Source organism: Zeus faber (genome assembly GCF_960531495.2).
Source record: "Zeus faber genome assembly, chromosome: 1".
NCBI classification, from domain to species: domain Eukaryota; kingdom Metazoa; phylum Chordata; class Actinopteri; order Zeiformes; family Zeidae; genus Zeus; species Zeus faber.
In genome coordinates, this window is record NC_137193.1 from 47212174 (window position 1) to 47239077 (window position 26904).

General features: G+C 41.7%; 2 protein-coding genes across 2 annotated transcripts in view; one reads left to right on the forward strand and one right to left on the reverse strand.

Moving 5' to 3' along the window:
* Positions 1 to 4099: 4099 nt before the first annotated feature.
* Positions 4100 to 7014, reverse strand: dio1 (iodothyronine deiodinase 1). Its single transcript, XM_079996664.1, has 4 exons — positions 6644 to 7014; positions 6188 to 6331; positions 5750 to 5949; positions 4100 to 5115 (listed from the first exon to the last, which is right to left on the reverse strand). Exons 1-4 carry the CDS (start codon positions 6978 to 6980, stop codon positions 5050 to 5052), a joined length of 747 nt encoding a protein of 248 aa, XP_079852790.1. The 5' UTR covers positions 6981 to 7014; the 3' UTR covers positions 4100 to 5049.
* A 2380-nt stretch (positions 7015 to 9394) lies between these two features.
* glis1b (GLIS family zinc finger 1b) overlaps positions 9395 to 26904 on the forward strand; it is a 68964-nt gene continuing 51454 nt past the window's right edge. Inside the window, exon 1 of the mRNA XM_079996858.1 lies at positions 9395 to 9634. Coding sequence (XP_079852984.1) covers positions 9406 to 9634 — 229 coding nt within the window. The 5' untranslated portion in view covers positions 9395 to 9405. The remainder of the gene's footprint in view (positions 9635 to 26904) is intronic.

Below are 26904 nucleotides of genomic sequence, written 5' to 3' on the forward strand. Positions count from 1 at the left end.
TTTTCTCCATTCATCAAAACCCCAAAGTGTGACAAAACCAGCTACTGAAATGCATACATGACACGTTTTTAGGTTCTTTGCAGACCCCCCTGGCCCTGCTCCCCAAAAGCAAACAAAAAATGGTCAAAGTTTACCTCTTGTACATTTTAGTTATTGCTTTGTTGTGCAAGATGTGCAAGAAAAGTCTCTGCTTTTTGTCACTGAAAACACTGGAGAGTGTGCATATGCATTATTAGCTAGTAAAAGTCGTTATTTTACTTACAGCCACGTATACTGTGTCACACAAGTCGCTAGACATATGACTCAGAATTTGCCTTTTACCCTGCGACCTTTATAAATTATGTATTTTTCTCGCTGTGCCCGCATCACTATTTAACCCTTTTTTTTTAAGTAGAAATGTTATGGGAAGGAGAGGGATTTTATTGTGACGACATTTCCGGTTTGTAATCGCTCAAATGGTTTTTACAAATGTCAGATTGATCCATTTACGATCAGTTCCGCCTCTTTTTTTTTTTTTTTTTTTTTTTTTTTTTCTCGTCGGGAGTGACGCTGCTCTGCTCCCTCGTGCTGTACCTTTTTTATTTAAATGCCAGGGCTGCTGTGCTGTTTTGTTTTGTGGAGGGAATCCAAACCTGAGCGTGAGGAGTGAGTGCATGAATGCTGAGGATGTGTACAACATACTACCTAGTGCTGCTCCGCTTTAAGACACGTGGTGTGATACCCTGACCTGCCTGTGCTTAACACTCTGTGCTCTTCATCGTTGTAGCCTTCCATGTTGTTTCCTACTTGGTTGATCATGACGAACCCGGCTATGAATGAGTTTCCCATTGCAATCTGTCATGCATCTAGGTTGTTTGTATTTCTCTCCTGTACAATTGGTTGTTCCTCCTCCTCTAAACTTTCCCTTCCGTTTTTTTTATATTTTGATACAATCTTTGACTACGTATATTGCCCCAGTTATTCAGAGTTAGTCAGAGGCTTTCTAAACTGATTCTAGTAGGCATTATGATAAACTTAGCAGCAGTCTTGTAAATGTGATGAGAAATTTGTTTTATTTCCTTTTTTTTTCTCTTGTGAGCATTACGCATTATACACATCTGTTCTATATTGCCTTTATTTGCTGATATTTTTTTATTTCAAATTGAGGAAAGATTGCTTGTTAATATAATTTTACAATAACTTATTTACTTGCCATGAGTTTTTCTTTTTTTTAATTATTTGATCTAGCTTCAGACAACAGGCGGCTAGATTGAAATAAAGAAATTAAAATGAAACTATTGTTACACTGGTCAGACATTGGATATCACAAGCATCTGTTATTATTTTTTAAATTTTTTTCAAGAAAATGATTGGCACTTGAGTCGTAAGAGGTATTTCAATGTCACATGATCTTTAATTTTAACAAATGACTAGGTTTTTTTTATTTTTTTTTATTTTTTTTTAAATTTTTTTACCTTGCACCCACTTGCCCATTTTACTGAATTTAAAATTGACCACCTTTTACTCTACTTTAGACAAAAAACACAGGAAACACAGCGTCATCACAAATGTCTGTGTGATCAAGCGGTCCACACCACCATCTCTTGTTCAATAACGTTTGTGCTAGAGAATTTATTCAGTATATACTGTACACTGCTCACAAAAAGTTAGGGATATTCGGCTTTTGGGTGAAATTTCAGGATGAACCTAAAATGCACTATAATCTTTACAGGTGAACTTAATTTGACCTTCTCTCAACTTTTGAATGCACATGTCCAACTGTTCAATGTTTCAGTACTTTTTGCACAACTTGCTGTTCTCTCACAAGGAGCTGAACGGCAAAATTCAGAACAGGTGTTTGATCCATGAATCGACCAATACATTTCCTGGTTCAATTAGAATTGGTATTTAAACAGTCCTCTTCATCATGCCGTTCACATTTTGACATCATGAGACCAAGACGACACCTAACAACTGATCAACAGTACCTCGCCATTGCAAGGCTTCAAACAGGATGTTCTCAGAGGGAAGTGGCCACTGGGCTTAGAGTGTCAGAGTGTCATCAGCAGGTTGCAACAGAGAAACTGGAAGTCACAGAAAGGCATAGAAGTGGACGTCCTTTGGCCACATCCCACACTGATGACCGCTTCATTGTGAACAGTGCCCTGCGGAACCGGATGATGAATGCCACTCAACTCCAGGCACATTTAAGGGAGGAGAGAGGCACCCATGTGTCACGTCAGACCATTCGAAACCGTTGACATCAGCGTGGTCTGCGTGCTAGACGACCTGCAAGGGTACCTGACCACACCACCAGGCACAGGCATCATCCTCTTGCATGGGCCAGGGAGCATTTACGCTGGACGAGGGACCAGTGGCCTCATTGCTGTTCTCTGATGAAAGTCGATTCACACTGAGCAGAAATGATGGCCGCCAACGATGTTGGAGACGTCAAGGAGAGCGCTATGCATCAGCCACTGTTGTCACCAGACGAGCCTTTGGTGGTGGTGGTGTTACAGTGTGGGCAGATGTCTATTCAATACAGAACTGCCCTACACTTTGTGAATGATACAGTGACAAGCCCATACTACCTGTATAACATCATAAATCCAGTCATTGTGCCCCTGCATGAACAACACAGGCCTCATTTCATCTTCATGGACGACAATGCTCCAGCTCATGGAGGTGGCATCATTAGGGAACGGCTGCTGGAGACTGGGGCACCTCAAATGGAGTGGCCTGCACTTTCTCCAGACCTAAATCCCAAAGAAAACCTATGGGATCAGCTGAGTCGCCGTGTAGAGGCTCGTAACTCTGTACCCCAGAACCTCAATGACCTGAGGGCCGCCCTTCAAGAAGAGTGGGGGGCCATGCCTCAGCAGACAATAAGTTGACTTGTGAACAGCATGAGACGTCGTTGTCAAGCTGTTATTGATGCTCAAGGCCACATGACAAGTTATTGCGACATTGACATTTTTTGTTGTGGTAAACCCACCACTGTTGTTGGCTTTTGTTTCAATAAATTGTTTGAGAAGAGGAAATCACCATTGCATGCTTCTACTTAAACGCCCTACTTTCATGATATATCACTGAAGTGCGAACTTTTTACATTTTCCATAAATCTCACCCGAAAGTCAATATCCCTAACTTTTTGTGAGTAGTGTATTTGTGTTGCTAAGATTGTGCCACCAAATCATGTCTTCCTTCTTAAATGACGGCAGAGAGAGCTACAGTGGATCATTTTAGGGGAACTATCGTGGCAAAAGCCCTGAAGAGGCACAGGGTCAGACACACAGGCTATATATGGATCATTCCTGTAATCATTTGGGATATTTGAGAAGGTGCCGTCGGACCTTTTTATTTGTGTGTTCACGCAGTCATTCATTTCCTGGACCAGCAGTGTAAGAGTAAGCACGGCTTTTGAGGCAGGAGGACGCTCTGGATGGGATTCCGCTAAGTGCAGGGTTTACTTCTGACAGTGATGGAAGGCTGTGGATCATGCATCAAAACTGTCGACAAGGTATTTAACTCTATATGCCAAAAGCCACATAATGGAAAGTACAGTATGGTGAATACTAGATGAACCTGTTTGAGGTTGTACCTTTGTTTAGACACATATATTTAGATTATCCAGAGTTATTTTGCTCATCGCTATGTGGACTTTTCTGTATGCTATTTCCGAAGATTGTTAGTTTTTATTTTCATGTATGGATGTTCAACGCCCTATATGTTAGACTACATCGTTTACGCACACCTTACACACAGGTTATGTTAATGAAGCTGAAAATATCACGTAATTAACATATGTTCACATTGCCCCCTGGTGGCCATATGAGAGCATCGCCTACTTCTGGACACGACGTTGATTTGCTCAGTACGTTCTCCAGATCACATTAATAATAGATGTGATTTGGGTTGAATTTCAGACGCGCGTTTACAATATTCCCTCTTGGCATGCCTTGTCAGTGTTATGGAATAGATAACCTGCCCTTCATACTTGCCTATAACAGGAAAGGCTCTGCATTTCCACTGTGAGTCTGATGGCTGATCTGATCTGTGGCATTTGTGGGTGTCAGCCAAATCAAACGTTTGGGGTTTAGAGTCACTCAGTGGGCAATAATGAAGTTCATAATAACCTTTTATTTGTATAGCAAATTTCATACACAACATGCAACTCAAAAGTACTTTGCATTAGTAGAAGGCAATCGCATTGTAATAATAACAATACAAAAAAGAAAACTGCAAGTAGAAATAGTGTATCCATTACTGAGAACTATACTGACAAACTAAAGAAATTTACCCCCCTGTGAATTATCTCCCATATTAAGGTTCTCCTTGGAGAACAAGACAAGTCTTATTGTGATACTTCATTGTGTCGTTTCTTTAACATTAATACATAATGGTTATATTTTAAAGGTCTTATTGTAAATGAACTTAATTCTCTGGTGCAAATCTATGTTAATGAAACAAACTATTGATGCAATGAATCATGCACATTGCAAGTTATTTACCTTTTATTAAATATTTTCAGGAAAAAAAAAACCTTGATAAGTGAACTGGAATTGTGTAAATATACCATTTTTATTCAGGTGAAGACTTGCTTTAATTTGACAAACTATCAAATTACAGTCACCAGGGTTTTGCACTCTAAGCATTAAAAAAAATAGAAGTTTTATTCAAAATCATCTTGGAGTTTTTGCAGATAATTGAAAAACAGCAGTGATTATATTGGAAAAAGTTACTTATGCATTGAATTAACTGTAGCGCATCTAAACTGAACAGCTATTAGTAGAAAAGTGATCACATTTTAAAACCATTTGTGGCTACAAATACAATAGAGAATAATAGGATCTAGAAGAATCAGACAAAGCAATGTTGTGTATGACCCAAAACATGACCCCTAGTTGGACACACGCCATGTTTATTTACATCAAGCTACAGCAGCCAAAGGTTTAATCTGTAGCTGTCATTAACAAACATAGAGAGCACCCAAACTCAGAGGTGAGGAACTTGGCTCCTGAAGACACAGGACATGTTTCGAACGAGGCTCAACGTGATCAGGAGGAACTCCTATCTCATCTTCTCCAGCACCGAGCGCACTTCCAAGGGACTGTAGCCCCAAGGACCCATAGCTCCCTAAGAAATAAACCACAGACAAAATCTGACTTCTTTGGTTAGATTCTGCGGCTAGACTGTGGGGAGATGCACGGAACGGGGTGTGTCTGTGTGTGTGTGTGTGTGTGTGTGTGTGTGAGACTTGTTGGGCAGGTTATATAGAGTAGGGATCATATCATTCATTCTATGTCACCTTTCTAGAAATTCCACTTGGTGCACTCTGTTACATATGACCAGGTTAATTCTCTGTTCGACACTGCACATACTTAGTGTGTATTGTTCATACATACACACATACTCATTTGTTGTACATTACACATAAATGTTTCATAAATGTTGCCTCTTTATTCTTTTATAAATAGAGATAGATGTTTTTTCTATATGTTCTTTTTTGCACAGCCTTTGGAGTTTACCCCTTTTATCATTTCACTGCACCATACTTGTATGACTGCATGCGACAAATAAAGAATCTTAAAATCAAATTCTCCCTATCAGAATCAGAATCAGAATCAGAAATACTTTAATAATCCCAGGGGGAAATTACTTAATTACTCTATGCCCCCACCCCCCTTTTCAGAAAGCACCTTGCCAAGTACAATATAAAATTAAACAGAATTTGTCTCTGTGGTATGTGTGTGTGTGTGTGGATTCTAACCTTGTAGAGGACTTTTCCAGCCTGTAGCACGTACAGCCTCTCAGGCAGAGCACCGTACCTCATGGCGGTGACGTTGGTCATTTCATCCACTACCACTGGACACAGGGGACCCATTTCTACCAGGATCTTCGCTGCCGAAAGCCTGTCGCTCAGGGTTTTGTGTTGGTTGATGTCAATGTTGTTTTTAAAGGCCCAGCCATCTGAGAAAGCGTATATGTCACGCAGGGTATCGTCTTAACAGAGCCATTTGGAGACGGTGTATCAAGGCATTCCTTTTTGAAAGGATTCCCACGTCTGAAGGAGACCTTTCAAGTCTGTCTTTAAGCTGCACATGGAACAACTAACTTGTACTCGACACACACACACACACACACACACACACACACACTTCAATGGTGATTTCAATCATTTCGATTATTATTAAACTCCTTCATTTACCTGTTGAATGTGCTTCAGCAATGTAGATCACAAGAAAGTCTGCCACACCCCTGTAGTCCTTGACAAGTTGCTTGAACTCGTCAAGTTTGAACAGGAACGGGGGTCAGGTGCAACTTCCAAAACTTAAAACAAGGGGTCTCTGGTCTGCGGCGGTGGAGAGAAAGTTCACAGAATATATGCGATTGAAAACAAACGTGTAGCGATTTACAATTAACAGTCCGTACATTAAATAATGTACGGACTGTTAATTGTAAATCGCTTTGGATAAAAGCGTCTGACTAAATGACTAAAATGTAAATGTAAATGTAATTATTTATTATCATTATCATTAATAAGATTATTAGCGATTATAATAAATTTGATGTAATACATTCGAAAATTCGAATAAATAATAGTCATTATTAATAACAGTAATAATAATAAGAATCATATCAAAGAAAATACTACGGTACCAACCATTGCAGTACTGGAATATGGTGGATTTCTTCCCCTCCAGGGTCACTACCGAGGTGTCGGGGGCTTCGCAGCCCACGAACGCCTCCTGCCCCAGATTGAGCCACAGGTGCTGGGAGACCGCCCTCACGAAGCCGAACCTCGCGAACGTCGGACCCCAGTCTCCGAACTGGAACCTGGGGTTCTGGGTCATGGTCACCTTCTCCCCCATCCGGAGCAGCACCCTCTCGGCCAGACTCGGCCAAACAAGCAGCAGAAGCCTCAACAGGAGGCTACTCGCCGCCGCGCCGCACAGCAGGCAGGCGGCGGAGAGGACGAGCAGCGGCTTCGCGCCGACCATGTCGCCGTCGCAGTGACGCGACGAGTCCTGCGCGAGTCGGACGCGTCACAGGAGGGACCAGCGAGAGAACGGACGCGTGGCCCGGGTACCGCCTCGAAGAACAGCCGCGCTCCCCCAACTTGAAATGCCCCAGTTTGATAACAAGTCCCGCGCCGGTTATTATTTATTATTTATTATTTATTATGTATCATTCATTATTTATCATTTATTATTTATGGCCACGATTTACCGTAATGCTCAAACTGTGCGCGCAGGTCAATATGCTCTCAACTATCCCCCCTCCCCCCCCCATTGCCGTTCTTAAACAATAAATAATAATATAAATGCAAACAACGGTATTTTGATAGTGGGATACGGATTTATTTAATTTTCAAATGTATTTAATGAATTCGATTATTTATCAATCTAGGTTTTAATGCTCATCTATGTATTTTTATTTGTTTATTTATCATCGCCATATGCAGGCTTTAACACTTTGACTATGCCGCTTGCCCGTGGAGCCCACTGTAAATACTATTTATTACTATCTATTGCAGACCCTACAGCGTGTACGTAGACGTGGTTTCTTAGACGCGTCTTTACTCCCTCGACATGTATCCGTGTGTTCTGTACGTAACTTCAAGAGGTCATTCGTTCTAATTCTGACGTTCCCGGCCGTACATACTTCCGGTGGGGGGCGTTCCTGACCGGAAGCGGGGTACACGTCTGAGCGCTGCCCTTTAGGTCAATGGGGCTAAATGTCCGTTTGTCGGAGTCAGTGTTCACACCCTCCCGTTGACTACGATTTCAGATATGTTAATAACAACAGTACAATAAAAAAAACAAAACAACAACAACAACAACAACAAACATGAGCTTCGTAACGTTGTGCGTCTCCCCCACTTCCGGCTCCTCTGAAAGTCTCCTTTGCTGCATTGACATTTCTTCTAAATTGCACTAGATGGCGCCACGCAATGGAACTTTTCGCCCTGAGAGACAACGTTTCTCAAAAGCACCAGAGCCTGGTAGAAACACTTCATCACGAGCCGGCGAGACAGTCGTCAGCAAGTCACTCGCTGTAAGATTTTAAGAAATATTTAAAATGGCCACACATATGGAGACTGGTGTGTTTATTTTCCATTGAGTCAAACATTGTTGTTCATATTGTACATGTTATTGAATATTAATGTAAATGGGGAATTAGAAAGATTATCCATGTTACCAGAAAAACATTCACATAATATTTATATATGTCTATATGTGTGTGTGTGAGTGTATATATATATGTATACTATATATATATATATATATATATATATATATATATATATATATATATATATATATATATATATATATATATATATATATATATATATGTATACACACACACACACACACACACACACACACACACACACACACACACACACACACACACACACACACACACACATTATGGTAAATAACAGTCTTTTAGTTAGGCTCTTGTAGATTTAAAATATGTACGCGAGAATCTATCCGGGATATAACTTTTAAGCGCAACATTTTTATATCGTTTCTGTTTAACTGCCTTGCGTTAAACAGCAAATTAAAAGACACATTATTGTAAACTATTCATGGATTTGAACTGCATTCATCTCTGCTCACAAGATGCTTTGTTTAAAAAAAAAAACCCAAAACGTTTTCTTTGTTGTTCTTTCCCTGTGATGGAAAAGTGAGATAACATCTGTAGAATAGTCCTCAAAGCCTCTAATAATGCTTTATTATCCGCTGATGTTTTGACGCATCGATTCCCGATTTAATTGCGATAATGGTTCTTGGATTAATTTTCTATGCCACATTTTTAAGTCATTCATTCTATGGGAGTAAGCCTCTCAGAATTTTTTTTTTTAATCATAATTACCTTGGCACTTGTCCAGGGGTTGTTGCGCAGGCTCTCGCAGACTCATCGTTCCATGCAGCTCCACACGCGGCTCAGCGGTGAAACAGCTCGTCTCGATCGATATATTCACAACCTCCCACAATCTGGACACACTGCTCATCGGCACCGGGAGACACACTGCCAGGCCGGTCGACCTATGGGAAGTCACTCAGGTCACAGATCAGGGATTTGGGATGCTGAGGATTGCTGCTGCGGAGAGAGGATGCCATGCATCCGCCGCGACACCATTACATGTGATTTCCTTGACGAGGCGAGTGATGTTCACGTGTAGACGCACAGGCGGATTCTTGACGTTCTGGTGCTCGACATCTTTGACGAGGTGAGCCAAGTTCACGAACGGACACCGCTGGTGTTATAGTTGCACGACCGCCTCCGAAAACCCGCTGGTCCGCAGTAATATTATCTTTTTTTTTTTGTGCGCAGGTAATGTGAGCAGCAGCGAAGTACACCGAACAGAAAAAACAGCAAAGAAAGTCAATGCAGAACTCGACGCTCCTCGAGATGGTCAGTCACTGCCAGAGCCCCGCATCGGCTTTCGCGGACCTCTCCGGCCTGGCGCTCTCCATGTGCGCCAATAAAGCGGAGCTGTACGCGCGGCGCGCCGGGAGCGACGGCTTCGGACCCCAGACGCGCCGCAGCCCGCAGTGCGCCAGTCCCAAGCCGGAGAAGGCGCACGTTGCGGCCAAGGCTCCGCGCCTGAGCTTCTCCCTCTCCGAGTCCCAGGTGCAAGGTAAGGCTTTTCACAAACAAACAAACAAACAAACAAACAAACACAAATACATAAAGTACGAACGAAAGGGAAACTCGGAGGTTGTCGCTTTCGGTGTAAACTTTTATTACTAAATGAACCCTGGTCACGTTTATTGTAAAAATGAAACACAGTGTCACAATATTTTGACAAAAATTCACCTGGCAGTCTAAGTTTGCAAACAAAAATTATGCGTGACTGGGCGATACGTCGATTTCATATAGATATCGTGATGTGAAACTAGATATCGTCTGGGATTTTGGTTATGGTATTATCGCGATATAATTAAATGTTGACTCTAAGGCTGCAATACAGCAAAGTGATGCGATTTTCTGAACCCCACAGACTGTTCTACACCTTCTAATCTATGTCTCTACCTGCTTGCTCATGATATCCACACTGCCAATAATTGTTTCTTGTGTGTAAAAAGAAACACAATAATATTGTCAAATTATCACTATGGAAAATATTGTGGTATTTGATTTTTATCAATGTGACCCATCGCTATGTGTGACCACGTTACAGCATTTGAGATTGTTTTGGTTGAAATGGATGAATATAATCAGGGTTATATACAATATGAAATAACACCAATGTTTGCCCCATATGGCTCCATGGTTCCTTTCCACAGCTCCGCTTTTGTTGTCTTTGTACTGTACATTTTGCTGACAGAACTCTGTTTGCAGTTGTGGATTAGGGGAGTTAATAAGAGCCAGAGCTCTGCCGCATTCATAAATAATACTAGAATCAAAGTCAGTGCAGGGAGCCCATGTGAAGTGATACATGTGGGATCGCTGCCAAAAAAAAGTGCACTTCCTATGGATGTCAACCACACATGCAGCAAAGTGGAAGCTGTAAGGTTAACTTATTCCCATTGCACAAGACTATTGTTTCACCAATATAAATAGAATAATGACTGACGAAAAGCTAATACAATATGAAATTAACAGCTAAAACGAAGTGAAAAGATATAAAATTCACAACCTGTTGAAAGGACATGACAATAAGGAGCACGTATTCATCTAAGCACTTCATTCAAGAAAGACGTTTTATGATTTGTAGAGCTTCCCCGCATGTGTCTGATTTCCATGCCTGCCACCGTAGACTCATCAATAACCCCCCCCCAAAAAAAAAAATAACCCCACAATTTCACAGATGAAATCAACGTTGTCACAGGGACGTGCACGGAGTGGAACCACAGGCTTCAGCCTCTCCATCTCCGTGGAAGCCTCTTCCATCCTGTTTAGACAGAGTGCTGTTGTGAGTGGGTGGAGATAATTACTGTCCCATCCTACATGAAAATTATGGTTTGACAGAACTGACTTTTATATTAGCAATCATCCCCGCAGAAAGAAGAGGATCAACGGATTTGATTATTGTTTCTTCTCTTCTCTCTCTCCCTGGCTAAACACAAACCATATGCCTGCTCAATCTCCCGCTCAGCATTCATGCGTTTTCTTGGAGCACAATTGTGCCCTCAGTCCTCCGTCCCTGCATCTCCGCAGCAGAATGAATCGTCTCATTGTCTCGGAGACGCTTTTGAACTTGCTCCCCTGTAAATTGTGGGAACACAAGATGCGTTATGTTTTTATGTGTTTGTGAATTACCTTGCGCGAATTAATGTCTGTTTGTATCACAGCCTCCTTTTGTCACAATGTGACTCGGCGCGGCGTCGAAGCAATGTGTTTTTCTCACAACTTTTAGAACTTGCGATGATGATGATGTGAATAACCGAAAATAACGGCAAACCCTGTCGGCGATCAGCCAATGGATTTTCAATTTCCCCAGACTATATTTTTGAACAGCTTCCTTGTCGTCTTGTTCCTTATGTGTTTGATCCCGAGATCAACTCACATTTGAAAAATATATATAATCGAAGTAACAACAAATTATTTTACACGTCGTCCCGGTGCAACATTACTTCTCCTGTATAGAAATTCCCTGACACAGAACCACAGCGAGTGACTTTTTGGAACAGAATCTATAGGTTTACGTTTTTGGTCAGCGCAGGTTAAGCAACCGACCTCACAAATCATCAGTCTTTTGTACCGCAGGTTCGTTTCAGGGAGATTGTGTTACTCACTCCTCTCCGCGGCAGAGTTGGAGTTAAAATTGCTTTCTCTGTCATTTTTCATCATTTCCCTCCGAAAGGAATGTACGTACAAGCAACAAGATAATGTTTCTGTTGGTGGAGGTTCGCACCCTGGAAGATCAAAAATCAATAGGATCAAAACAGTGAAATGCATTGTGAAACCCCTTAGCCCCTTGTCTTTGCTGTGATTGTAAAATGTGGAGAAAAAGAATCCAGTGTTATGAAAGAATGATGCATTTAGCTGGGGAATATCATCAGTTGCAAAGCATGCCAACTCATAATATCGGACAATTCTAGGGTGTGTAAGTTAGGGACAAAGACGAGGAGCTTAGAGTCGGTGAATTAGGTTTATAGAGATCACTCAAGATTGTGACCGAGTTCAAAAGGTTTAAAGTTTCTATTTTTCATTGCCAGTGTGGTGTCAGCACTGATATAATAGCAATAAATGGTAATATTGTAAGGATAAAACGAAAACAGTAATATAACAAAAACACAGCTGACATTTAAGTGACATTTCTAAATATTTATTGTATGACTAGTGAGTGAGTGAAGGAGGCAAGCCTACTAATAACTGTGTCATGTAAACAGGGAAGAAAATGAGGGATCAAGGAAGTGAGCGGTACGAAGGGAAGGAGTGAGGCAACGAGGAGGAGAAACAGTGACGGAGGGAATACGTGTGAAAAAAGTTAGTGATGGAGTGAGTGAGAAAGGCGGGGGGGGGGGAGCGTTTGGAGCTGACGTAGCGCAGGCCCTGATAACTACCCGTCTCCTATCAGCGATGAGCAATCATGTTGCATTTTCTAAAGTCAGATAATATAGATTTAGAGCAGCGCTCAATCCAGATCTCCGTCCCTCAGCTCCCACCGCCGCTACTCCCCTCTTGTCTTGAGTAATCTCTCCATACAGGATTATCCTGCAAGTGCAAGATTTAAATTGAACATTTTTATGCAGTGATTGAGTTTGAAGGTTCCCATCCTTTGTGTGGCGTCGATTCTACCAAAAAGATAAAAAAAGATTGGATCATCATCGCACTGTGAGCCCACTGTCGTAAAAATATCTCTCCCCAACAGCATAGAAAATATTAACTTGCATAAAAAAATAAAATAAATAAAAAAACACTTTACCCTCTGGATAAATAATTACATGTTTGAATGAGGTGTGTACTCTAGCATGGTTCAATAGCTTTCTGAAGTTTCTCCCGGCCGGGAGGATGTTGCCGAGTACGTGAGCTTATTTGAGGAAAATGTTTAGATTGCAGGAGTGTTCTGGAATCCCACGCTCTCCCTTAGACACACGCACGGCGTACAGGCCGGGCTGTTGATTCAGCCTGCGAGGAGGGGAGCAGCTGACCTCTGTGTTGGTCATTTTGGCACGGACAATATACATTTTCTTATTCATTTCTACGACTTTTTGGTTTACATTTGATATTAACTGTCACACTTTAGCCATTGTGGTGAGGTGACTTTTGCACTCATGCCAAGGTCCCTCAGAATGACTTATTTTCCTGTAATTTTCCCAGCAGTGTTTATAGGCGCCAGGCTGCAGGGTGTTAGTCTGACGGCGATGAGAAACGGACGTTAGAGCCGGCGCCGCGCTGCTACTGTGTCATAAGCACTTCATGATGCACCGCTTGTTGCTGGCTTGAGATAAGCTCCGGCTTTGTACATACAGCATACGCAGCAAGGTGCTTATTTGATTGATTTAAAAAAAAATATTATTTCTATTTCAATTATTGATTTTTACATGAAAAGACGAGTTGGCAGTGTGGTCTTGGTAGCTCTGGTTGAGACGGCAGAATGGATGGAAGGCACTTACGATGACGCAAAAGGGGTACTGCACACTAGAACATGGTTTTTGAGCTGTAGAGGGGAATAGTGACTGTTCTATAGTGAAACACATGGGCATCGGTCATCACATCGACCCCTTTTTGAGAAATGTGATTCAATCGGCATCACAGATAGGAACTTTGTGCACAAACCGTGCAAGGAAGTTGCTGACGTAGATTCGTTATTTTTGTGGCTCTCTGCATCACAAATGTAAAAAAAAAAAAAAAAAAAAAATTCTTGTCTTCGGTGTCTGTCTGCGTGGAGTTTGTACGTTTACTTTGTGTTTGCGTGGGTTTCCTGCGGATACTTAGGCTGCTCCCTCCACTGAAGAAGTGCCGGTTATTTGGAGACTCCAAATTTCCCCTGGATGTGAATGTGTGTGACCTTCCAATGGACTGGTTAGCCCACAACCCCTGTGAATGGATGGATGCATAAATGGATGGAGGGATAGAGGGAAGCATTATAAAAGAGTGATTCATGCCCAAGTGGAATATAGACAGTGGACAAAATAACAGAAACAACACATGAAAAGTAAGTAAGTAATTAAATCCCAATTACAAATGCAGCTGCACTGGTGAGTCATACTGTATAAGGTTGGTGGTCATTTAGCAGTATGTGTCAGCTATAAAAGAGGTCTGACCATTAGGACTGTGATGCGTGACTTTTCAATGCGATGTGAGCCAAATAGTTGGCCCCAAAATCACACACCAATCTGCCGTAAAAACTGCAGAATTGCTTAATGTGTCGTCAGCCTCAAAAATGATGACAGCGTATGACAGACGTAATAAATCGGCATCAGCAAAGAGGGTTAGTGGTCGGGAGTCAAGGGGATAGAGACGGACGCCGAATAGCATCGTGGATGAATGCCACAAAAGTACGGTTGTGTTTCAAGGAGGATCATACAATAGCTGTTCTGAGCTCCTTATTGGGTCTTTGATTTTCATATAATTCTTGGTGTTTCTGTTATTTACCCCCTGTACTGTATATTGATTGATTGATTTTTAATTTAAGATTTTAACATTGACTTTACTAGGATCACATACCTCTTCCCCATTAACCCAACTGACCTTAACCCAACTTTTTTGATACCATTCCACATAAAGCTGTAGGATAAGAAACCCCTCAACTCAATCATTTCTCTTTTTCCCTCTCCTTATAATCATATGTGATGTAATGATAGAAAAAAAAGTTCTGCCAAAGTTTTACATTGTTTCAGTATAACAGTATAACTGAAATGGCTTATTTGAAAACAGCACCGCGGACAATATCTAATGTATATTTCTGCAATTTTTGCAATTCTTAAATTCTTCTTCTTCATGAAAGATCGCGTTCATGTGTGAATTATTTTTGTTCCTACATTGCTCACACTCCCATGAGCCAAAGACGCGTTCGTAGCCCACGTTTTTGGTGTGACGCGTACTGCATGATCTCAGGCATGAGGCATGGCTGAATGTGTGGGTGCTGTTTAGGAAAGGGTGTCGCAGGGGCGTAATGTAATGCTTGCAGCATGTTCCATTGATTCATAAAGCCGGAGACCGATGATGATTTTTCGGCGGTATTCCTGTAAACCACGGCCTGGCCGAGGAACCGAGGAGGGAATGCTGGGTAATGGAATGGAAGCGCTTCCTCGGTCACAGCCGCAAGAGAGAGCGAGAGCGAGGGAGGGAAGGAGAGGGAGAGAGAGGGAGAGAGAGGGAGAGAGAGGGAGAGAGAGGGAGAGAGAGGGAGAGAGCGAGAGAGAGCGAGAGAGAGAGAGAGAGAGAGAGAGAGAGAGAGAGAGAGAGAGGGAGAGGGAGAGGGAGGGAGGGGGGGGCAGTTCGGCAGCTGGTCGGCTGAATCACCTCAATCAAATTTTGTCTGGGAATACTCACGATGTGTGTGTGGAACTTGGAGATAAGTGGGAGGGAGAGATAAGTGTGTTGCATCATCCCAACTGAGGTTTCCTTTTAAGTCAAATTTATGGGGCAGTTATGATGACAAAGCATTTCCACTTCAATCGTCTTATTAGTGTACACATGGATGGATCCACAAAGTCACAGAAGACACTGTGTTGGAAGAAGATGGCCTTCTTCTTCCAGATCTTTAGCTAATATTAGTCAGGTCAGATGTTCTCATTTTTATTTGACCAACGTGGTATGCCTATGGCATCTCGCTGGAAACCAAAGGCATTCTGATTTTCGGGAATCTCAGCTGTCTGCCAATGAATCCAAACAGTCACATGGCAAAAAAATATGATCTGGTTTGAGTGAGTGTCGAAATATCTCTGGAATACCAGAGGAAATGTGATGTGGGGCCTCGGTTTAATCGAGGAAAAGCAAAAGCCTCGGCTCAGAGATGTCATCATAAAATGTATTTTTAGCCCCGAGCTCGCCTTGAGAATCGCTCATAAAGAAAATTCCCGAGTCATGTGAGATAGATCTGATTGATTTACCTGTGAAAGCAGAGACAAAGAGATTACTTCTCCCCCTTTGCTCTGCCTGTCTCTCTCTTTCTCTCTTGCGCTTGCTCTCCTACTCTCTCTCTCTCTCTCTCTCTCTCGCACATTCTCTCTCTTGCTCTGTCTCTCTCTCTCTTGCTCTCTCTCTCTCTCTCTCTCTCTTGCTCCCTCTCTCTCTTGCTCTGTCTCTCTCTCTCTTGCTCTCTCTCTCTCTCTCTCTCTCTCTCTCTGTCTCTCTCGCTCCCTCTCTCTCTTGCTCTGTCTCGCTCTCTCTTGCTCTCTCTCTCTCTCTCTCTCTCTCTCTCTCTCTCTCTCTCTCGCTCCCTCTCTCTCTTGCTCTGTCTCTCTCTCTCTTGCTCTCTCTCTCTCTCTCTCTCTCTCTCTCTGTCTCTCTCGCTTCCTCTCTCTTGCTCTGTCTCTCTCTCTCTCTTGCTCTCTCTCTCTTTCTTGTTCTCTCTCTCTCTCTCTCTCTCTCCCCCCCCCCCTCCCTCTCTCTGTTTTCTAGCGCCTGCATGCCACAGCTAACCGCACAGCCATAGAATCTGTGTTACTCATGCATTTTCAGACAGCAGCGCCTGCTCTCGCAGACCTCCCTACGTATGACTTAGCGCACGGGTGGGTTTTTGATTTACATTTCGGCTGTGCCACTTGCTGTTCTTGGCCCGGTGCTGGCGTGCTTCATCAAAGGAAAGGACGCTCGTCTCTGACTGCGGCAGTTAAGACGAGCGTCCGCTGCTGCGCTGCCTCCGCTGTCCCACCGTGCACCGGGGCCAAGAGCCGACATGGCCCTCACAGCTGTCAGCTGGGATGGAGAGAGGGGGGTAGAGAGGGAGAGGGAGGGAGGGATGGAGAGAGGGAGAGAGAAAGAGAGGGATGAGAGAGAGAGAGAGAGAGAGAGAGGGAGGGAGGGAGAGTGAAAGGGAGGGAGAGATGGAGAGAGCGAGTGAGGGATTGAGAGAGGGAGAGAGAGAGAGGGAGAGATGGCGAGTGGGAATTGAGAAATGTGGTAATTAGTGTCTTGACTCCATTGACCCTTTTAACGAATCTGACGGTTTACTGAAATCGTCTTAAACTCGTCCATTTTACTTTGACATAGCAGTTTTAAATGTTCATATTAACCTAACAGTGCCACTGAAAGGGGTAATCTTTTAGCGGAATCAACAGTGAAAAAGACCGCAGTTTTTGAATGTGAAAGCGGTGCAATATTTTGCAATATTTTGGCTTTGAACACGGCTGTTCGTAAAAGTCGCAGTGAAAAACACTGGGGAAATACACGCTTTCTCACGGGAAAAAACACACCCAAGTCGCTGATCACTTTAATCCAAAGTTGTTTTTTTTTGTTTTTTTTTTACACGTGTCGGGTGTTCGCAACCAAACATGCCTGTTGGAACGGGCCGATTGCGTTCAGGCGAAGCCCCGCCCCCCCCTTGCTGGCTCGCTGTTTCTCACGCAAAGCCCCACCCCCTGCTGGCCTCGGTGTTCACTGTGGATTGAGAGTTTATTCATATTACACGTGTTGCGTCTCCAAATTGCACCAAATTGGACACTGCACATCCTTGGGTCCCCAGCAATACATCCACCATGTGTGAAGGGATGAACGGGGATGAACGGTTGTCAAAATAATCAAAGGACATACTGTACAGACATAGATACATACACACATACTTACATAATAAATACATACATACTTACTTACTTAAACACTTTATTCACATGCACTTTACTGCACATATCTATATATACAAATAGCCTATCCCATAAACATAACTCTATTCCCTTTACTTCTATTTTGTACCCCCACTCTGTATTGTTTTTTTGAGTCTTATTTTATTTTTATTTTATTTTATTAATATTATTCTATTCACTAACTGCATTAAGTTTCAGTTAGTTTCGGTTAGTTAGCTAGGTATTAATTAGGTTAGCCATAATGTTCGGTTTAGTAACTATTGTGCATAATCTCCAGGTGCGTTGCAAAGACATTTCACTGCATATATGTATGAACGTATGTATGTCACAAATAAACCTCTTGATTTTAATACTTGCATACATACATATATACATACCTAAATACCTACATACATACATACATACATACATACTTACATACTGTACATACATATACATACTTACATACATATATACATACATACGTACTTGCATACATACATATACATACATACTTACATACATACATACATATACATATACATATATATACATACATACATACATACATACTTACATACTGTACATACATATACATACTTACATACATATATACATACATACATACGTACTTGCATACATACATATACATACATAGTTACATGCATACATACATATACACATATACATACATACATACATACATATATGCATACATACATACATACATATATACATATACATACCTACATACCTACATACATACATACATACATACATACATACATACATACATACATACATACATACATACATACATACATACATACATACATACATACATACTGTACATACATACATACAGAGGTTCCTTCCTTTATTAGTTAGATGTTGGACATGGCGTAGACCAGCCAGCCAGTCAAAAACAAACAGGGTGAACATGATGCAAAGCGAGGCTGTTTTATGTCTTCATTAGAGCCGAGCAGAAAGCAGCCAAAGCAGAGTTTTTATCCTCTGTTGTTCACTCTCTCTTTCTGCCAGGAAGCTGCCATGGGCAGTGCCCAGGCAGCTCAGCACGCCATTGGCTGGCGCCGCCCCATGAGACTATGAAAGACATTATAAAGTCTAATAGTGCAGTTTATATATTTTTTATTAGTGCTCGTTAATAAAAGCTCTGCGCTCCGGAATAATTAGTTATTCTCTATGCAATGCAATGCAGTCTGGGAGCTGTATTAAATTACATTCCAAGACTAATAAGTGCAGGAGCGAAAAAAGACTACAAGATGCGGTTGTTGCCACTGAATTAAGATCTGTAAAAAACTGCTTTGGACTCAAATAATCATATGTGCACAATGTTTTGACAGATATAAATTCACTTATATTGCTGTCCTAAGTATAAAGCCAACTTATCTCACAAAGTATCAATATCAATTGCTTTTTGCCAAAAATATATATTTTAAAGTGCTTGGAAGAATTTTTTTGGAAGATCATTTATTATGATGCTTTTATTGTTTGAAGAAGAAGATTTTCTTCTGATGTGTATGATGTTTTGCTGTGCCAAAATATTCAGCACTTTTTCATTATAACATCTATCACTTCGGACAAGGATTCTCTCTTTGCAACCAGCATTGCTCAAAAAATACTTGCAATCCAGCGGTATGTATGTTACACTATGTAGGAGCTTTAATGTCATAGCTCCTGCACAGTAACCCTTGGCCACACATTGTTGCATGCAGGGTAATGACGCCTGCGCTATATTCAGATTAATCCTTGCAGTAGTTCATGTTTCGGGGAGCTGGGCGCGCAGCCAGGCTAACTCTGGACATTAATAAAGTTTTAAGGCTTTATACCAGTGCTGTGATCTCCTACAATGCTCTGGGTTATTTTCACAGACTTCCATTATATTTGAAAGGACAAGCTGTTGTTCACGAGGCTAATATGAGAATGGGGAGATGACATATATGATAAGAAGATGCAATTTCCCACAATGTTCTCCAGAAATTCTCCCACAATTTTCTCATTGTCTGCGGCTCAGGGCAGGAATTTATGGTTATATCCTCCGTATGAGAACTGCAGCAACACGGCAGAGGCGTCTTTCAACTTCTCAAGTCAGTCTTTCCAAGGTTTTTTTTTTTCAGGAGCTATGCCTTCATAAACAATTAAAACCATTTTACTACTACTATGCATCGGAGGTTGAATTTGAGATTGGATACCTTGCACAAGAGCACTCGGCATTGTGTGGTGAGCTAATGACCAGAGCTACTCATTCATATTCCCGGTACAATTTTTCCGCCAGCTTTCTGGATTTGCACCAGCAACCTCAAGTTCACAAGGGTGGTCTCTGATGCTAAAGCGACACCAATCAGGTTGATTTGACTCGTGCTGAGGCCTGGATGTTGAACAGGGACCTTTGGTTCTTACAGCACTGTCGCTGTCAGACGTTCCCCTGCCAAAAAATATTGATTTGATTTAATCAGATCCCTCTGTCCGGAGGTTACTGCAGAAATTGATATACACATCTGTTATCTCCTGACTCAAATACATTTTCATGATCTATGACTGTATTTCTTCCTTCGCTTTCATTTGTGTTTTTAATTATATTTTGTCATGCAGTTAACGTGCTGTTGGCAGATTCGCCGCTTCACATTTAACACATGTACTACAACAAAAGTTGTAGTGACGCTGTAAAAAGGGTCGTTTTAAGAGCAAGTTAGTCGCTTGGAGCTGTTTCCTTGAGGACAAACCCTGCTGAAATGAGGGTTTTTTTTCCTCTGACTAAATGATTTACAACAATAATATGAATAAATAAAGGAGAATGTATTGGAGTAGTAAATGGTCAAAACCAAGGCTGCAAACATTGTAAGAATCATTTCAAGGAACAGGACTGACATCGGTTGGATCCCATCTCCGCATTTAAAGCAAAAATACTTTTATGGAACATAAAGGTATTTTTGCAACACAAGCTTTAAACAGATCCGCGTTCCACTGAATAATCTTCTATCCTCAGTATGAACTTCTTCATTAACGCGGTTAACAGTTCACCCAACATCTAGGAGTCGGTGTCTATAAAACATTGCTTAACACAAACATTATGTTGGGTGCTTAGAATCTCCTCAGGGTTTTCTCTTACCAGCTCTAGTAGTGAACGCTGGGTTAGATGTGGTGTGTGTATGGTGTGTGTGTGTGTGTGTGTGTGTGTGTGTGTGTGTGTGTGTGTGTGTGTGTGTGTGTGTCTCTGTGTAACATTTGGGAAAACTGCAGGAGAATATTGTCACGTTTATAATTGCTGAACATACGCTCATAAAGGGCAGGCAAGCCGTTCTGTTTTTTTCTATCTGTGTGTGTGTGTGGGGGGGGGGGGGTTTGCATGTCTGCAACTAATATCTTTACAAATCTGGCAGCATGTGTGTATAATGGTGCGTGCGTGTGTGTGTGTGTCTAAAATCCAGTGCCAATGGATGGAATATTGATAACTACTCAACCGTTGAGCTACAGCCTATTTAAAATAATGGGTTATTTATACTACTAATAATTATTCAAATAATTAATAATATAATTATTGTTTCCAAGGCGATTTGAGTGACAAATTTGATTTAACTGCAGCCTTTATCTGAACTCTGCGCTCGTCCTTTTTCCAGATACAGTCGTGTATCTAGAGAAGATGCACAGTAACAGTTGATTTCAACTTCATCGCAACAGTGAACAGTTCCCATATGTCACTCGGGAGAAAAGTTCCTCTCCGTCCAAAGATGGCAGATTTGGCAGGGTTATATCAGTGAGCGACGCAATGAAGAGAGGAGAAAAAGAAAATAAGGGAAAAAACACAGTTTATGTGACCTGCGGCCCTAAAAACTCTGCTCACACTGCATTGACTAATACTGATAAAAAGTTCTAATCAGGCTTTTTTTTTCTGAGCTCATATTGACAGTGATCTAATAGGAAAATGTTTGGAAGTTAAAATGAAGTTAGGCAGCGTCAGAACCATGACAGCCAGGTGCTGAGCACTGCACCCTTTCCCTTGACAAATTATTTTATTGTTCCCGCACAGTTGGTTTTCATTTCGTCTTTTGGCTAATGATAGGCTGAGAGCATGTGGACCCGTGCTTTTCTTCAGCGTATACATTCAGCGACTGGGAATTCTCAAAAACTTCAGAATCTTCAGAAACCCACCAGCGACACGGAGTGTAAAGGTACGCAGACGTACGCAGGCCGCGCGGGAGATCCTACTTAGAAAGGGTGATCTTGATCGACGTCTCAGTCCGTGCGCTGGGCTTGAATAATTAGTCATGCCTCTGTGGCGGTGGCACAACCCGGTGTGTTTGACAGCGCTACTACCTGAAGGCACAACTCCTGCGCGCCCCTACCCCTGGCCGACCCTGTCCCCACTTCAAAACCCCTTAATCACATTATGGCACTGTGTCTCGAATGCCCCGCTGCAGCAGACGGGCTGTTTGACTGCTGCAGATGGAGGAGATAGGCTGGAACGCCCGGCCTCGTCCCGTGTCCATGCTGTGCACTCTGCCTGACCCGAGCGCTGCACACGGGGACCGGGCTTCTAATCTTTTACAAATGCTGGGAGTCTCCAGCGCCGGGTTTTCTCTCTGAAGGTTTAGTCAAAACAGCCCCAGCCGATCCTCAGCGAGAACCCAAGCCTCTCGCTTGATTCAAACACTGACAAACTAACAAATACCTGCTGCTTGTTCCACGGAATGACGCGACCCCGGTGCGTCCTGCACCGTGCACTGTGGGCTGGGTACTGCACGCACTGGGTCTTTGTTGGGCCTCAAATGGATTAAGTACATGTTTTAATACAAAGCACGGTGGATTTTTTGACACATTTTCCACTCCTTCTCTTGTGTTTTGTCGTGACTATGACATAATTACCTAAATCTAGAACTGCATGCAAACATTACTGACACGGGTTCTCAAGTGAAGAAAATTCAGAAATCAACATGATGCGCAAACAAAGATACACAATCACAACATCAGATCACATATCCCATATTGCATTCTAATTGTACAAATCAGATTGAAATTCTACTTCCCCTGCACCTTTGTACATCTGTGAATATGATGTGCTCAGTGGCGAAACTGCTTACGGTGCAACCGGTGCAGCTGCACAGGGGCCCAGTGGCCGCCAGGGTCCCATCCCATCGGTTAGGATGGGCCTGCACTGCGCTCTGCTGCGCGTCCCCTTGCCCCATTCCTCCAAATGAAAGAACGGTGTGTTTTTTATTTTAGATGTAAGCTTTTTTACTTTTTTACTCTGTTCCTCATTGAACGAAACAGAAGAAGCACCATGCGTAATGGGCTGTGAGTGTGTCTTCCCACCCGTTAATAGATTGTGTGTGCAGGGAGGGGAGGGTCCAAAATAATATTCGCACTGGGCCTATCACCATCATGTTAAGGCACTGGTTGTGCTGTTTATACAAAAGGTTTTTACAAAATCTTGAATTAAATAGTAACATAAATCATTAATTTGTGACTCAAGTGATCTAGTGTTATCTTATCTTGTTATCTTATCTTATCACTTTGCCATCAATTCAAGTTTTTTTGCAAATGAATACATTTGGCCAAATATATCAACTCCAGAGATATAATTTCACGTTTCATATTTGCTGCATTCTCCATCACCCCTTTAACAAAACCTTTATTCCATTCATACCATTCACCAAGTCATCTCAACTTTGGCATCAATTAAAACGTCTTGAAAAAAAAAAAAAAAAAAAAAAAAAAGCCTCAAATGGCTTTAAACCCCCTACTCCCACAACGATTACCCCAACCATTGTCTCTGAGGCTTTTGACCGAGCATATTTCTCATTCCATTTGAGCAGAACACTGATAAACTCACTGAAAAAAACATACTCCCATTGTTCAAATGGGCTCAGCCACTTCTTCAGACCCCGTGGGCTTTTTAGAACGACTGATACGCTGTTTACTCCGCCTGTTTTCCCTTCAGAGCTTTCTCTAGATGCCATGTATGTCTTAAGCGTTCCAAATGGCATATGGTCGTCAGCAGAACGCAATTTGAAATCACTCTAGGCATACAATGGATGTTTCAAACATTTTGGCAGTAATTTGATGAATTATTCATGATGTGTGCAGTTTATTTTACTTATTTTTCTTTATTCGTTTTTTTATGCATCTGTGGTGCGTTTGATTGTCCTGATTCTCGTAATCATATTTGATTACACAGGCCTTGCAACAATTTCCAGCAGAAACTGCCAGAACCATTTTTTTTTTATGATTTGTAAATGTTTCTGAAGGATTTGATATACTGGGAAAAATAAAATGTCGGTAATATTTTCTAATATCATAGACATTATTGTTTTTAAAACTCCTGTTAAAGATGAATTGAACTCCAACAGGGACAATAAACCGAATGGAACGATGGACAAAGGGAGGCAGTCTGAAATACGCCGTATCCGTAGCATCAAGGAATGCTGGGTAGGCTGGGAAAGGGCCGCAGCCAGTGAAACCTTTAATATACAGCCCCAAAAATCTCAACTCCACAAAATTCAGCAGGACTTGTTAACCATATCCTTGAGAGATGTCTTTAGCTATAAATCCAAATTCACATTATACCACAACACCCACTTTCACAGGGCCAGTTCTGTAATTCCACACAGAAACAGCCCTAATGGAGCGCACCGTAAAGATGCCAGTCTGAGAAGTCTCCAGAGCTCTGAGGCATGAAGTGAGTCCAGGTTGAGGCGAAAGCATCAGTATATGTACACTCGAGCGGTGCCAAAGTACACTCATTTAACAGCACAAAAAGACTTGCACTGAAAACCCGCAATTTTTTTTCACTATGTTTATGTTAGAGATGATGTAAAACAGCCAGAATTCATATTTCACATCAAATGTCTCTTTTAACATGGCCCCTCTTGTTTTGTTGTTTTTACACGCAAGGAAACAAACATTTGCATTTCAAAGTTGCTCAAATAAAAATAAATGCAAAGCAAACCACTTTATGGTTTTGGAGACTTTATTGGAAAATAAGTCAGTGGCAAAACAACTTTTTTTTTTTTTTTTTACAGTTTGTAAAAGAGCTTTACACGAAGTGCGGTGTTACTGTATATGAGCGAGGCCTGGCACGCAGTACATCGCTGAGCCCTGAGAGATCAGCACCTCGTTCAGTCCTAAACCCCTAAACTCCCTGTTTCCAGGACCCAGATAAGTGTTGGTGTAATATCAACCTTTAGTCTGGTCCAGAGTCACTGGATGTAAAGTACTACTATACATGTTAATTGTTATATATTGTAATGTTACATTCTATTTGGACATATATTGCATACTGTACATATATACATACATGCATTACATACAGTATATATATACAGTAATTTATATATATACAGTGTGTGTATATATATATATATATATATATATATATATATATATATATATATATACCTCTGCACCAATATCAATTATACAAATTTCTGTTAAAGAATAGGTTCACTATTTTATGAAAATGTTGGTTCCCATCATTCTTTACCATTGAGAAACTTACCACAGTTTCTCACTGTGGTTAAATGCAGTTGCAATGGTGCAAACATTTAAGCCTTAAAAACATCATTAAATCTCCCTTTCAAAAGTGGAAGAGTAGTGAATTTGTTCATGACGGGAACCAACATGTTGATAAGGCCTCGTTGGAAGAATGGTGAACCTTTCTTTTTTTTAAATCTCTCGGTGTCGCCGAGTTGCTTTGAATCTGTTTCTTAACGCCACCAACGCGTGTAATAATGTAGAATCAGGAAGAACGTTGAGTTTCGATACGTCAAAAGACGGCCTCACAGCTCCGTGTCGTACCAGTCCTGTCCGTTCGCCCAAAATCCAAATTGGGAAGGAGAGAGAACAAATGTTAATGACAGGACTCTGATGACGGCCGTGGAGCGAGAGCAGAGAGAACACGGCAGAGCTGTAACGTGGGGGTATTCAGATACTGACGCTGTGACAATATATTTGCTCGCAAAGTTCTCTGAAGGTGGCCGCCGTCTGCTCCAGCGCGCGCCGTGCCTCTGTCTGTGTCAACAGCCGTGTATAGACCCCCGCAGCCGCTAAGATTAAATGTGTTTCCTTAGGTGTCCTTTGGTACAATTCCTGCAATTTTACGGTCCCCAGTGTGCCTCCATCCCCCCCGAACAGCGGGGGCTCAAAAGTCATGCCATCGTTTGTCAAGCTGTGGTCCACTGTGGGCCCTTTCTCAAGTTGACGTGGAATAATTGAGCCCATCCCCTCCTCCTCCTCCTCCTCCTCCTCCTCTTCTTCCTCCTTCTCTCCACACCATTGTAAAGTTTACTTTGATGTGTGATGATATATAATGGTTGACCATCCATCTCAGATTACTTCTTAGTGCCTGAGTATCTGCGTATGTGTGCGCGCATATGATTGTGTGTGTATGTGTCTAGTGTCTATTGTCTCCATGTGTGTCTGTGTTTGTGTATATACACACAACCATGTGTATGTGTTTGTTGTGTTAATTAAGTAAGTATTACGTACTTTCTGTGTGTGTCTGTGTGTCTGTGTGTGGTAAGAAGGTTTCCCCTACACAATAAAAGCGCGGCGCTGCCGACTTCCCAAGGTATGTGTGGTTAAAGCTCAACACAGGTTTTGCTCAGCGGAAATCTTCAGCTTTTATTTGTACTGTATATTTATGAAGATCTAGACGCTCGGCTGTGTTTTCTGTCGGTTCAGAGGTCCCTCATTTGTCCCATATTAGATTTTCTTGTATTCAACAACCTTTGCCAGGTCATTTTATGGGGGGAAAAAAGGAAAAAGAGAATGGAATTTTCAGCTTATTTGAAAATATTTTATATTTATAATATAGTTCATATTTATTTAATACTATTTTGAAAACAATGCATTTAAAAGAGGCTCTGTAAATGATAAAACATACTATAATAATAATGACCAAATTTGAAAACAAAATGGATATTTTTTTCAGTTTCAAAAGGTACATGTGACTAAAGTACTACATTTAAGAAAGGTGCCAATTCTAAACTGTACAAAGCCGATGGCATTGTACAGTTTAGAATTGGAGCAAACTACTTTGTACGCCATCTGTGTCACATTGTACCATAGAGCTTGTTTTGAGGATCTGCAGGAGGATTTGGTCCCTCATGGTGGAGTGGATCAGTTTACTTGTGCTCTGAAATCCGAGGGCCTGGAAAATGGTGACATGAAACAACACCAATAATCAAATCAAAATAAAAGCTTCCCTTCTCTG